The sequence below is a fragment of the Oreochromis aureus genome, linkage group 7 (assembly GCF_013358895.1).
Source record: "Oreochromis aureus strain Israel breed Guangdong linkage group 7, ZZ_aureus, whole genome shotgun sequence".
Lineage (NCBI taxonomy): Eukaryota > Metazoa > Chordata > Actinopteri > Cichliformes > Cichlidae > Oreochromis > Oreochromis aureus.
In genome coordinates, this window is record NC_052948.1 from 42958648 (window position 1) to 42973533 (window position 14886).

At 39.9% G+C, this 14886-nt stretch overlaps 1 protein-coding gene across 1 annotated transcript; it reads left to right on the forward strand.

The window, feature by feature from the left end:
- The first annotated feature begins 415 nt into the window (after positions 1-415).
- Positions 416-11914, forward strand: anxa4 (annexin A4). Its single transcript, XM_031742560.2, has 13 exons — positions 416-570; positions 1630-1678; positions 2370-2457; positions 3167-3261; positions 4833-4946; positions 5408-5498; positions 6318-6397; positions 7167-7223; positions 7321-7414; positions 7810-7905; positions 8268-8326; positions 11357-11479; positions 11704-11914. Exons 2-13 carry the CDS (start codon positions 1670-1672, stop codon positions 11758-11760), a joined length of 963 nt encoding a protein of 320 aa, XP_031598420.1. The 5' UTR covers positions 416-570; positions 1630-1669; the 3' UTR covers positions 11761-11914.
- Positions 11915-14886: the final 2972 nt, after the last annotated feature.

Sequence of the window (14886 nt, forward strand, 5' to 3'; positions counted from 1 at the left end):
CCCTCACCCTAGCGTATGTGATCATGTGGCGCGATTACGTCACGTCGCTCGCACGCGAGCATCCAAATGATAAAATAAAAATTCAATTACATAAAGACATATCCTGCATTTATGTTTTACTTTCGATTTTATAGGTTTAATTAAAAAACAATGGAGACAAAATAATGTAATTTTATTTTACAATTTACGTTGTGTATGTTCAATTTCATGGAATAAAGTGATTGAAAATAAAAAAAAACATTCGAATATATTTATAATATACAATAGATTTTACAGAACATAAAATTTATCTGCATATCTCAAAATTTTGACTCTGAGGTCAATTTTTTTTTTCTGCAGTGGAACAAAACAAAAATGACCACTGTTTTCTGCCCCTGTAAGTAAATGCCTTGGCCGACGTTCCGCCGCTCCGCGAACGCACCTCAAAACGCAAACGACCCTGCAAAAAAACTGACGTCCGTGGGAGGTGCAAGAAAAACAGCTGGTAGTTATAAGCTGTAGAGTTCGCTGTACTGTGACGCTCTACCTTCGTGTCTGACTTCAGGCTCAGTAGATTTGTCTCCGGGACAGGTAAGCTATACTTTAGCACCGGTCAGTCATTTATTTACGTTGTTTTGCGGTGTGACTTTGTTAGCATGGAGATTAGGCGGGAGCTCCTCTGTCTGTCTGTCTGCAGGGTGTGCCCACTGAGTTAAGACAAGTTAACTGTAAAGTCTTCTGCTTCCTGACTTTTTAATCGATACGATGCACTCTTTATATTTCGTATCTAACCACGTCTGAACCATAGATCTATAAGGCATCGATCAATAAGTTTCAGTTTCAAGAATGTCTTTGGCACTATGAGTCTATTTCGTTTTTGAGCTTCAGCTTTCAGTTTATCCTTTTCTGTAAATTCATTGGCAGTCCACTTGCCCGCTTTCGGAGAATCAAAGCCGTAAGAATGAGCGTGAGCAGCCCAAACAGGTTTACTAACAGGAAAACTATAATCCAGCAGTTGTTAAAACTTTTCCCACTCCATGCACGATCAAGTGCAAGAGTTTACCCTGAAAAGCAAGCTCTTTGTTTGTTCACGCAAATGAGGATTTTTATATTAGGTTGCACTATTGCGCTTTGACAACAGCAAGAATCGCAAGAATTGCTTCATATTTACATTAGCCTATACACCGCTAAGGTGTGGCCCTTACCCTAAGTGCAGAGTTTAGGCTCCCGTGTTTGAATATCAAATATCTCCACAGACAAATACTGGCAGATGAGTCATGTTATGTATAATTTATGGTAAAAACATTTAATGTGCTGGATCATAAGTGGATGGAAGTGGACAGGGTAAGTTGATCTCCACAGGGATAAAACCAGGTGGGAGTGTACCAGGTTTCCTCTCGGAGTAATTACAGGTGTATCCAAACAAACACAAGTTTAATGAGATAAGCTCCCGGGAAACCACCACAGATGTAGGACACATGAGAACCTGTGACGAAATGTCGTGTGGTGGAAACCCTCTGTGAGATGATGACCTGCATACAATATTGATCAAAGGTTAACGAAGGCCACATTCAAACCTGCAACATCTTCCTGCCCCTGCAGTGTAATAAAGTACTCATTGTGCATTTTTTTTAATCTGTTCTTTTGTAGCTTTCAGGACCTCCAGTTTGAAAATCTACACTCTTCTACAATGGCAGCAGTAAGTCTCTCTCTCAGCTGCATGGTCATGTAGTCAGTGTGAATTTGCATCACCCGTAGGGAGTCATTGTACTTTCGACACAGCAGAAATGACAGGCAATTCAAATTAAAGAAAGGGTAAAGGTTTAGCAACCTGTGATAAAGGTAGTTTATTAGATCGTTTTGTTTTGCTTTGTTTTTATGTTCAATGCAAGTCCCCTAAACAAGATTATAGAGCCCTTACAATTCAATCCTGCTTTTTAAAACTGTAAAATAATCTAACACTCATGAATAGACGAATAATTATGCATTGTAGCACATATGCCTTTGACTTTAGGATAAATGATCAATAATCAGACATACTTTATTACACATATATTTTTAATTAGTTCTGTAAAATGTTTACAAATGCTTATCTGCTTATCTTTACTTTTCTACTTACTGAAAAAGATGGAGTTTGCGATAGGCAGATAAGCTTCTGAGAAATGGATACTGGCTCTAAAAGTGGCTCTTACACAGATGTGTTAAACTTATTCAAGCAAATTGATGTCAAAACATCAAGTCAAACTCTTCACATGTGTACATAGTGATATTTTTTTTTTTTTAAATGGCAGGAATGGGAAAAATGATTGAGTTGTACTTTAAGCTTTGTGTTTACTTATTTAATTTCTGTTTAATAGATTAATAATTGTAGTTTTGTCATTTGTAATCAGATCGGAAACCGTGGAACCGTGACTGAAGCCGCTAATTTTAATCCCGACGCAGATGCCCAGAAGCTTAGAGAAGCCATGAAAGGAGCTGGTGAGTGATCCAACATCATTGTCACCCACTGACCATCAGCTAAAGATATCCTTAGCCCTCTATGGAGAAAAAATAAATTCTCCTTGGTCTCTCCCTTCTTCTGAAGGAAAGTTTGAAAACTAATTTCAACATTGCACAGTGCTCACGCAGTCATGGGGTATCTTAGTGTTTCCTTTATAGTCCATTTGTTTAGTCACTGTCACAGTAAAAGATTACCAATCTTTAACCTTTGTGTTTTACAACATTTTCACTCCTGATAAGGAAGGAAATGAGTCTTGCTTATCATGCAGGCTGTAGTAGTAGACTAGCTTTGTCATGGATTATACTGTTTTAAAGCCAAGCAGGGAGATACTGTGTAGGTGCTATGTAGATACCCTCTAACATTCAGCATTTGATAGTGTTAACAAATTCAGCAAATTCATGGAGAGGAATGTTTAAGCTGTTAGGATTTGATACTCTAATAATCTTCTCCTGACTCTTGTTTGAGCTCCATTGGAAACAGATGGTTTCTATGGCCATGGGAACAAACAACCTTGTGTTAGGATAATTTCCAGGCCTGCAGCAGTGTCGCCCGACTCTACGGCCTATGTAAAATGACCGAACCTATGCTTTTAAATGCATTTCAGCAAAAGAAATAAATATGCTTCTTTTATTTCATGATTGACAGCGGTTAAGATTACATAACCTGAGTCTATGAAATTTCTTTCAGGCACTAATGAGGCAGCTCTCATTGAGATCCTGGCCCACCGTACTATTGCCCAGAGGCAGCGAATCAAAATGGCCTACAAACAAACAGTGGGGAAGGTGAGAGGCAGCAAACATGCTCCATTCATAACTGAAGATGTGTGTGTACTCTCACTGTCCTTATTATAGGTGGGGTAAGGTGATAAGGTGCAAGTTAACCTTTAACTGCAAAGCAGAAATAAATAACTCTTGCAAATAAAGGTTAATACAGAGAGGGGCTTGTGAGTTTTCTAGAATAGGAAGGTCTGAGTCAATAAAAAACACAAGCTGAACCCACAGAGGTGTGTTACCCACTGTCACTTCGGTTGTTTCCTGATTATGGGGCTCAATATATTAACAAAACGGGAAGCCTGAGATCTTTATTGTATTGACATATTAAGATAATATTTATCTCCCTGCACACTGTACACAATGCACATCTGGTACAAAGTCATTAAAAGCAACTGAAAGTTCATTGAGGGGAGCTATGGGAACAGCAGAGTGAGCAGAGTTGTTGCAGTCAGGAAAAGTGAGTCATGTTGCACACGCGGACACCCACACGGGGAAGGGGTGGGGCCGAGTGGAACAAGCTCCTCTTTTCACCAAAACTCTTTCCAAGAACCACACCCTCTAGTGGAGACCCAAATGCTGTTGGATTGAGTGAAGTCATGGTCAACATAAATCCATTTCACTCAACTGAATGTTGTAGACAGTCTGCGTTTGTTACACTGGCACAGCCTAATAAATTCACTTAAATATTCAACTTAAGTTTTTTTATATCACGACAAATCACAACAACAGTCATCTCAAGGTGATTTATATTCTACTTCCATAGTCAAAGCCCCTATAATAATACGGAGAAAACCTGAGCAATTAGGCGACCCCCTATGAGCAACCACTTGGCAACAGTGGGAAGGGAAAACTCCCTTTTAACAGGAAGAAACCTCTGGCAGAACCAGGTTTAGGGAAGGCAGCCATCTGCCATGAACGGTTAGGGGTGAGGGGAGGGTCCAAAAGACAAAAACACACTGTGGAGGGCAAGAGATTAATAATAACTAATGATTAAACACAGAGTGCTGTGTAAACACACAGAGAGTGAAAAGAGGTGAGTAAAGCTACCCAGCAGCCTAGTCCTATTGCAGGATAACTAAGTGAGGATTAGATTCACCTGTTCCAACATAACTACATGCTTTATCAAAAAGGAAGTTTTTAACCTAATCTTAAAAGTAGAGACGCTGTAGAGACCTGAATCCATGCTGGAAGCTGGTTCCACAGAAGCAGGGCCTGAAAGCTGAAGGCTCTGCCTCCTGGTCTACTTTAAATATCCTGAGAGTGAAGTGCTCCATTGGGATGATACAGTACATAAGCTAGACTCTAATTATTCAACACATTGTATGTGAGGAGAAGGATTTTAAAGTTGATTCTGGATTTAACAGGGAGCCAATGACAAGGAGCCAATATGGGAGAAATGTGCTCTCTTTGTAGACGCTGTCAGTATTCTTGCTGCAGCATTTTCAATCACCTGAAAGCTTTTCAGAGGGTTTTTAGGACATCATGACAATACTGAATTACAGTAGTCCAGGCTAGAAGTAATAAATGCAGGACTAATTTTAAAACAATAAGAACATTCATCTGTTTCCATCCCCCTTCAGGACCTGGCTGATGATCTGTCCTCAGAGCTGAGTGGGAACTTCAGGAGTGTTGTTCTGGGTCTGCTGATGCTGGCGCCTGTATACGATGCCTACGAGCTCAGAAATGCAATGAAGGTGAGTGAAGAGGTTTTTGATTGAGCTGCTAGTCTTTTAGTAATGCACCTGTATATTTTCCTATTGTCCCCAAGGCCAACATGTATTATCTGTGTATGCAAAGTCTGTTATTTTTATGTCACACAAATCATCATTTATGTTCACAGTCTTTAAATGACACACCTCTGTTGCTGTTATTTACATACTGTAGTTTATTTTGAGCTAATCCTGCACACAGTATCAGCCCTCTGCTGTTTTACAAATTGGTATTAATCCGTAGCTCAACTTGTATACATGTATACTTAAACAGTTGCACTGTTTATAACAGTGTGAAGCGATTTGGGGAAAAATATTGAAGAAATTTGCTTGGGACTGGGAACCTCAGGAAGTGGGATTATGTGACAATAACAAATATACTGAATACCGCCAGCCTTTTCCTTTAATTCCCAATGTGCAGCTTACGGCATACTGATTTATTACAGGGGGCTGGAACCGAAGAGGCTTGTCTCATCGATATCCTCGCCTCAAGGTCAAATGAGGAAATAAAACTCATCGACGACGTCTACAAGAAAGGTAAGAGTGTCACCTCCTCAGGTCTCTCTACCAGCTGGTAGCAATGATATATGATATTGTGTAGCACCAACAAAACTCTGTGTTTTGTTAGGAGTTGCAACGACCTCCTTTATTAGAAAACACTGGATGTTGTAAATTATTCATAACAGCCACTGCTGCTCTCTGTGTGGCAGTTTATTGTTGCTGAATTGTTCCTCTGTGGATGAAATGAGAGTAGCTGGAAAGTATTTATAAAGTGGTTTTCAGTAACCTTTCCTTGAGTGATTTGTCTGCTTTGTTGTGTTGTTCTATAGAGCATAATAGTTGGACATTTTAGATTAAAAACAATGAATATTAACTGAACGCGAATGTCAATATTTGGCTTCTGAATCTGTTTTTTGTTTTTGTTTTGTTTGAATCTCATAGAAATCTGGATTATGGCTCCCTTTTAAGCCTGCAGTAAATATTATTCTTCCCACGAGCTGTTGCTCATAATGTAGAAGTCTGAGAATCTACTATATTACTTGTGTCTAACACGCCTCCTGCGGTATAAGCCATCGACAAGAATCCTCCAGAGTGCTCAGTCTTGATGTACTGTATGGCTAACGTTTACATGAGAAGCTGTTATTGGTGCCTACGGTAGTTGGACACATTTACTGACTGACTGAACTAGTTGAGCAAGTAGCAACTTAACAGCATCTTTCTTACGAGTAGTAACAACCAACAGAGCCTAATATACATTTAGTGAACTACATGTTTAGTGGTAAGTGTAATTTTAAAATAAAAACTAAAAAAGTGCAATTTCAAATGATTTTATGTCTTTTTTTTTATTAATGGCAGAATATGAGAAGAAACTGGAAGATGATATAATCGGGGATACATCTGGAATGTTTCAAAGAGTTTTGGTCTCTTTACTCACGGTGAGCAAACTTTGACCCACGACCTTTTTATAGTGTTATTCAATGTGCGAAACGCTGGCCAGAGACGCAAAAGTAGACAAGCAATTACACCGTCCAGACCAACTGAATTTTCTAATATTTCCAATGCTTATCTGAACTTCACTGTATCTCCAAACCGTGTCACAAAAAAAAAAAGAGGTCATTTGTTGAACATTTTCTGATGTAACTGCCCTAAATCCTCATCCAGCAAACCGCTGCTCTGTTCCGGTTTGTTTACAAAGCTTTTATCGGACGTCTGATCATTTACAAAGCTGACATAAGTGAATATTTATCTATTTTGCATTTTTACCAAACTGTGTTAATCCAAAGAATGGACACTGTTTGATAGCTTTAAGTTAAAATTCATAGAAAATAAACAACAGAAAAATAAATTCGGCTTGTTTTAAAATTTAGAACTTTTGCAATTTTAGCAAACAAAAAAGTAAGAAAACAAAACATTTTGGACTTTAGTGTGGTATTTGCATGCAGCATCGCAAATACTACCATTGTCAAATAGAACAAAGTCAAGCTGTGTAGATTATAAGTATGAAGTATTAACCTCCTGGTATTTACTAGCAGGTTCAGCCTTACTTGTAAAATGTCAGTTGAACCTTTATCTAATATCTTTTCTTCAGGGAAGAGGAAGAATGAGTCACTTCTGCATAATAAAATAACCAGTTAATATTACTTTTTTCTGTTGCTTAATCTTGTACGCATGTTCTCTTGAGCTGACACATCTCCTGTTTTGCAGGCTGGACGGGATGAAGGCACCACAGTGGACGAGGCCCAGGCTATTCAAGATGCCAAGGTAAAGGTTCAGGTCATAAGGGAAAATGGTGTATTTAACTCCTCTGTTACACAGGCGTAGAGACTGGTTGACAACAATTTTATGTCTGTGATTGTAGGAAATCTATGAGGCTGGTGAGGCTCGATGGGGCACAGATGAAGTTAAATTCCTCACAGTGCTTTGTGTGAGGAACCGAAACCATCTGCTGCGAGGTACTATAAATGCTTTGTGTCATGTGAAAATACTTTGCATTGCCTCACTTCCTTAAATTGGTCACCAAAGGAATTTCAGTTAATGATTATATCAAATTTATGACCAAAATCACTTGTTAAATCACATAATCTTTTAATTAGTGAGTCATCAGGTCACTATTGTGTGTCTGGCACTCTGGCCACTCTGGCAGCCTCGCCTCTGTCAGTGCGCCCCAGGGTGGCTGTGGCTACAATGTAGCTTACTATCACCAGTGTGTGAATGTGTGTGTGAATGGGTGAATGACTGGATGCCTGGAAGACGCTTTGGGTCTATAGGTGGGTCTAAGCGCTATATTCAGCCATTTACCATTTACTATTGGCAACTTCCTTATGAATCATGTTATTTCCCGCTCCAGTGTTTCAGGAGTATCAGAAGATTTCTGGAAGAGACATTGAGGAGAGCATCAAGAGGGAGATGTCTGGCTGCCTGGAAGACGTCTTTCTGGCTATAGGTGGGTCTTTTCAGTTACGTGATCCTTCAGATGAAGTCTAAGATACACGTGGGTTCAAAATAGCACAGAAATAAATAAATAAGCAAGCTTACAATATTTGCTGCTGACTTACCAGGTGGTCTGTGTAAAGTTTAGTGCAGAAACACACAAATACACTCATCAGTGGACACTAAATATTTAAAAATCCACAAAATTAGGAATTGCAGGTCGAATGAAGGCCTACTTTTCAGTCACAAGAGATCAAATAAATGCTGCTGTTCACATTTTTTTTTAATATATTAATCAAGTAGAATAAATTGTTTTTCTGCATCATACACTACGATTTGCATCTTATGCGCAGTCATTTGTTTTCTACTTTGCAGTGAAATGCATCAGGAACAAGCCGGCTTTTTTTGCTGAGCGATTATACAAATCAATGAAGGTAAATATTTCATGCAGTGATACATAGCTACTTTTCTTTCTTCCACTTCCAGATCTATCATAAAACAACCACAAATATAAAGAATGACTTCTATTAAGTGCTACTGTATGCAAGAGCCTCCTGTCACCCCTCATTTCTGTATATTTTGCTAGGAAAATGGAAATGGGTTCAGAGATTTATTAAAATGTGTGCAAACATACATGGAAATACAGCATATAAGGCAAAAACAGAGCTTGTGCAATTATAATGAGCCTGCAAAGTCAATATTTGGTATGACAACCTTTATACTTCAACACAGCCTGAACTCTCTCAGACAGTTTTTCTTGTAATTTCTTTAAATAGTCTGCAAGTATAGTTCAACTCTGGATGTTGGCTGCCTTTTGTCCTGTTCTCTGCTTCATTAATGTTGAAGTTGGACCTCAACATTAATGGCTTCTTGACAGCTATTGAGCTCATTTCTGATGAGGGTATGGCAAACAATAGATTGATCAGCTGAAGAGCGGGATGTATCTTTCAGGTCCTGTGGCACATGGCCCACTATGGTATATAAAACACTTATATTTACCTATATACCTATATACCTATATTTTTCCTTCTTCAAACAGTACTTGTCTAACATTCACACACTCTAAAGAATGCATCAGGGGAAACTTGGAGTTCAGTATATTTCCCAGAAATATTTAGCCATGCAGACATGCATCAAACCACCGACCACTCAGTTGGTAGGCGACCCCCTCTACCTCCTGAGATGCAGGCAGCCTTGCATCAGGTCTTTGTTGGATTTTTTTTTTTTTTTTTAATTTCTTAAGGACATGACTTTCAGATACTGTTGATCTGATGTAGATGGTTTCTTAAGCCTGCCACTTTTTCTTTTGTTCTCACAGTTTCTTCCAAATTTTTAAGGACACACTGCACAGCATGCTGAGATTTGCCCAGGTTTCAGCTAATAGCACCTTGTTGGTACAAAAATACAATTTCACACCTGTCAAACTTTGTCATTTTTGACATTACTATTATTATTATGTTTTTGTAGGTTCAACTAAAGGAAAAGGAGCAAATTGTGTTTTTGAACAAAAACAATTTTTGTGACAGGCTGTTACTGTAGCCTGTCACAAAATGCCTAAAGACACAATTAAAACTTGGTTCTTTGCTAAGCTTCCCTTAGATTTTTTTATGCTTCTATAATTCATAGTTTAGTATTAAGTGGTTTGAACAAACAAGCAAACAAAAGACATTGCTGTGAAAATGGAAATGAATGGAAAAATCAACCATTGCCCAAAGGAAAAAATCTGAAAGACCTTCAGAGAGCCTGAATAATGATTGCTCAAAACTACTTTGTACAAGGAAGTCAGGCGTCTTGGAAGTAAGAATAAAAATAAAAGTGGCTCAAGATTTTTGCACAGCACTGTATGCCATAATATACAGGGAGTGCAGAATTATTAGGCAATTGAGTATTTTGTCCACATCATCCTCTTCATGCATGTTGTCTTACTCCAAGCTGTATAGGCTCGAAAGCCTACTACCAATTAAGCATATTAGGTGATGTGCATCTCTGTAATGAGAAGGGTGTGGTCTAATGACATCAACACCCTATATCAGGTGTGCATAATTATTAGGCAACTTCCTTTCCTTTGGCAAAATGGGTCAAAAGAAGGACTTGACAGGCTCAGAAAAGTCAAAAATAGTGAGATATCTTGCAGAGGGATGCAGCAGTCTTAAAATTGCAAAGCTTCTGAAGCGTGATCGCCGAACAATCAAGCGTTTCATTCAAAATAGTCAACATTCGCAAGAAGCGTGTGGAAAAACCAAGGCGCAAAATAGACCCCATGAACTGAGAAAAGTCAAGCGTGCAGCTGCCAAGAACTTGCCACCAGTTTTGTTCAGAGCTGCAACATCACTGAGTGCCCAAAAGCACAAGGTGTGCAATACTCAGAGACATGGCCAAGGTAAGAAAGGCTGAAAGACGACCACCACTGAACAAGACACACAAGCTGAAACGTCAAGACTGGGCCAAGAAATATCTCAAGACTGATTTTTCTAAGGTTTTATGGACTGATGAAATGAGAGTGAGTCTTGATGGGCCAGATGGATGGGCCCGTGGCTGCATTGGTAAAGGGCAGAGAGCTCCAGTCCCACTCAGACGCCAGCAAGGTGGAGGTGGAGTACTGGTTTGGGCTGGTATCATCAAAGATGATCGGGTTGAGGATGGAGTCAAGCTCAACTCCCAGTCCTACAGTTTCTGGAAGACACCTTCTTCAAGCAGTGGTACAGGAAGAAGTCTGCATCCTTCAAGAAAAACATGATTTTCATGCAGGACAATGCTCCATCACACGCGTCCAAGTACTCCACAGCGTGGCTGAATAAAAGAAGAAAAACTAATGAATGGCCTCCTTGTTCACCTGATCTGAACCCCATTGAGAACCTGTGGTCCATCATCAAATGTGAGATTTACAAGGAGGAAAACAGTACACCTCTCTGAACAGTGTCTGGGAGGCTGTGGTTGCTGCTGCGCAATGTTGATGGTGAACAGATCAAAACACTGACAGAATCCATGGATGGCAGGCTTTTGAGTGTCCTTGCAAAGAAAGGTGGCTATATTGGTCGCTGATTTGTTTTTGTTTTGTTTTTGAATGTCAGAAATGTATATTTGTGAATGTGGAGATGTTATATTGGTTTCACTGGTAAAAATAAAGAATTGAAATGGGTATATATTTGTTTTTGTTAAGTTGCCTAATAATTATGCACAGTAATAGTCACCTGCACACACAGATATCCCCTAAAATAGCTAAAACTAAAACAAACTAAAAACTACTTCAAAAACATTCAGCTTTGATATTAATGAGTTTTTGGGTTCATTGAGAACATGGTTGTTGTTCAATAATAAAATTATTCCTCAAAAATACAACTTGCCTAATAATTCTGCACTCCCTGTATTATGAATTAGGCCAAAAAGAAATCAGTCCGAGGCTGTTATAGTCTGCGACAGAGTCCAGTGCAGTACAAATACAGTTTTTGTTTCTCTCTTTCCAGGGCCTGGGCACTACAGACACCGTCCTTATCCGGATAATGGTAGCCAGGGCTGAGATTGACATGTTGGACATTAAAGCACAGTTCCTGAAGATGTATGGAAAGACTCTACACTCCTTCATCAAGGTGAGGCACCAAAGACGGGGGACGGTAACGCCCTGTCGTAAGCAAAAGCTTTGCAATACATCAGCTGGGGTGTAATATATGCACTTCTGACATTATGTAATGTCCTTATGTTGTTTTGAAATGTTGCAAGATAATATTAAAGAGAATTCTTGGGGGGGGCGTTCAGAAGCCTTGAAGTCTTAAAAATATGCTCTTCTTTTTTCTTTTTTTTAACACCCCCCCAGGGAGACACATCTGGTGACTACCGCAAAATTCTGCTCCAGCTCTGTGGAGGCGAGTAAAGAAAATGTCACTCCAACATTCAGCCATGTGTTTACTCTGGAATCTACAACATTGGCTTTTTTATTACAGTTTGTTCATCTGTGCTTTTTACATTTCGCTGTGCCTTATTTGACGCTTTCTAAAAACAATTAAACCAAAGATGTGTGAACTGTGCAGAGATTTGTGTTTTTTCTTGTCCTTGTTGTTGATACTGTGTTAAGGATTCATTAATTGCATTATAGAGAGTGAAATTTATATGCTTTCCACATCTTTAAAAGCAACAAAAAGATGGATGTTGCTGGCATCTAGCTGTTTTTACAGTGCAGCATTTTCATCACCGTCTAGTCAACGAAGTCCATTTGTTTAATTGGTAGCAGTTCCTCATTTGCTAAGTCAGCCCTTTATCATTTGATTCAATTACTTAACAAGATGCTATCTTGATTTGGGAGGCAGTACTGCATGCTCTAATCAAGTTATAGGGAATGTCACATAAAGTATAAACTTACAGCTCAGTGTCTGAACAGTAAGCCCAGGTAATGCTGTAGTGTGCAGCGGTCAAGGTGAACACTAGGTGGAACCAAAACAACTCTAAATAGGAGCTGTGAGCCCATAAAAGTCAAGTCAATGAAGAGGCATCTTTAAACTTCCATTCTCAGCTGCAAAAAGAAGTCTGATTTTATAGATATTTGAAAAATGCCATTACTTGCTTCATTTATGACCTCATGGTCTCAGTTACTAGTTTCAGTTCTTCTTCAGTGAAGCAAGACGTTCATTTTCTTATATTTTGGTCACTTCTAATGCAAAATGGATGAAAAAGCAGAGTATGCTTTATGGCGGTCCTAGTGAGTGATCAGTGTACAAAATGAGAATGCACTGGTCTCCAGATCCATGACATCCTGACATCCATATTTTCTGTAATGTTTGTTTGTTCCCTGGCCAATCTGGTGACATGTTCTACCGTATAAGCGGGCTCCTTGCTATTTCATCTGGCCTGTTTTTATAGCATGAAACCGTTTAAGAAGGAAAATAGAAAGCGTTTTTAAGGCTGTCTTGAAGTTTTAGAGGCCCCAAAAGGCTGCTGTGTTGTTTAGCGCTGCATACTTATCGTGCAAAGTTTGTGCCCCTTTATTGATCTCGGTCTTATTACAGGTGTGTAATGTGAGGGACCAAGCAGCCAAAGCATAGAGGACACAGGCAAAAAAGTATCTTCAAAAAGGGTTTTCTTTATTTTAACCCTCAAAAAAATCCAAAATTAACAAAATTCAAAAACATACTTAGCAGGCCGTAAAAGAGGTCAACTAAATATAACTCTACGAAAAATAATTTCCAGAAACTTAAACAAAACAAAGTGAGACACAACTTAACTCACAAACTGACCTAATTACAAAGACACATGAGGGTAGCTTTTATAATGATTTGGCCAAACCATTTATACACAATAGGGGAAACAAAACACACACTAATATCAACTAAGCACAGAATAACCTAACTAAACCTAAAACACCCTGCTCCTGGTAAGCCTATGGTTGGTCCTGCTGAGCAGGCATTTTGTTCTCAGAGTCCTCAGCCATGCCTTTTGCCCAGACAGGAAACAGCCACCGCCCAAACCCAGGTAACTCAAAGAGAGAAAAACATAAATATAACAAAACATTTTAGAAAAACCACACAATGTTACTATGCGCGCGCCTCATAATACCAGTGTTAGGTTTAACCAAATGATGAATTAAATTAATGAAGAAAACTGCAAAGCAAACTAATAAAGTAAAAAATGGACTGATTTACCCCTGTGTGGCTGATGCCATCACACACCCCCCCTCTTCAGGACTCTCGCTGGTACAGCGAGAGAGGAAGTCGGCGGTAACGTTGTTCTTCCCAGGAATGTGTGATGACAAACCGAAAAGGTTGCAGCGCAAGGTACCATCTTGTAATCCTTCCGTTCTTATCTTTCATCTTTTCCATCCACTGAAGTGCACTGTGATCCGTCTCCAGGGTGAATTCTCTTCCAAGAAGGTAGTACCTGAAGGAATCAAGGGCCCACTTGATGGCAAGGGCCTCCTTTTCCACTGTTGAATACCGAACCTCTCTTGGGAACAGCTTTCGGCTGATGTAAGCAACAGGGTGACGTTCTCCTTCCAAACCTTGAAGTAGCACTGCTCCCAGACCCCTATGAGATGCATCAGTTTGAAGGAAAAAGGGCTCATTAAAGTCTGGGCTGTACAAAACTGGTTCACTACTCAGTGAATGACTGATGTCCTTGAAAGCTGCTATAGCCTCCTCTGTCCAGTTAATCTGATTAGGACACTTGATGCCTGTCAAGTCTGTTAGTGGAGCTGCTCTGGTGGAGAATCGTGGTATGAACCGACGATAAAAACCTGCCATGCCCAAAAGGATCTTAGTTGCTTCCTTGTCTGTGGGAGAGGACAAGACTCAATGGCTTGGATCTTACTGACCTGAGGCTTGATCACCCCATTCCCGATCACATGACCCAGGTACTCAGTCTCAGCAGAGGCAAAAACACACTTTGAGGGGTTCACCGTCAACCCAGCAGCGCCAAGACGGTCGAAAACAGCGTGCAGATGTTCCAAGTGTTCCTCCCATGTGGTGCTGTAGATGACAATATCATCAAGATATGCAGATGCAAAATCTGAGAGACCACATAGTACCTGGTCCATTAATCTCTGAAAGGTTGCTGGAGCCCCATGCAGCCCAAATGGCATCACTGTAAATTGGAAGAGCCCCCAAGGTGTTCGAAAGGCAGTTAACTTCTTTGATCGCTCCGTGAGTGGCACCTGCCAATATCCCTTGCACAGGTCAAGTGTGGTCAAGTACTTTGCCTTCCCCAGCCGTTCTAGCAAATCATCAATGCGTGGCGTGGGGTATGAGTCAAACAGTGATATTGAGTTTAGGTACCTGAAGTCTATACAGAACCTCATGCTTTCATCCTTCTTTGGCACCAGGACCACCGGATTACACCACTCACTCTTTGATGGCTCGATGATCCCAAGGACAACATAAGGTCAATTTCCTTCTTCAGGGATGTCAGCAGACGTTCAGGGATCCTGTAGCTCAAACGCTTTACTGAGACACCCTCTTTAATAACAGTGTCATGCTCAACAATATCTGTTCGGCCAGGATTCACTTTAAAC

Excerpts from the sequence above, each read along its gene's own strand:
- anxa4 (XM_031742560.2), top strand. Across the intron at positions 8,327-11,356 it reads GATTATACAAATCAATGAAG|GGCCTGGGCACTACAGACAC; the intron begins GTAAATATTTCA and ends CTCTCTTTCCAG. Across the intron at positions 11,480-11,703 it reads CTCTACACTCCTTCATCAAG|GGAGACACATCTGGTGACTA; the intron begins GTGAGGCACCAA and ends ACACCCCCCCAG.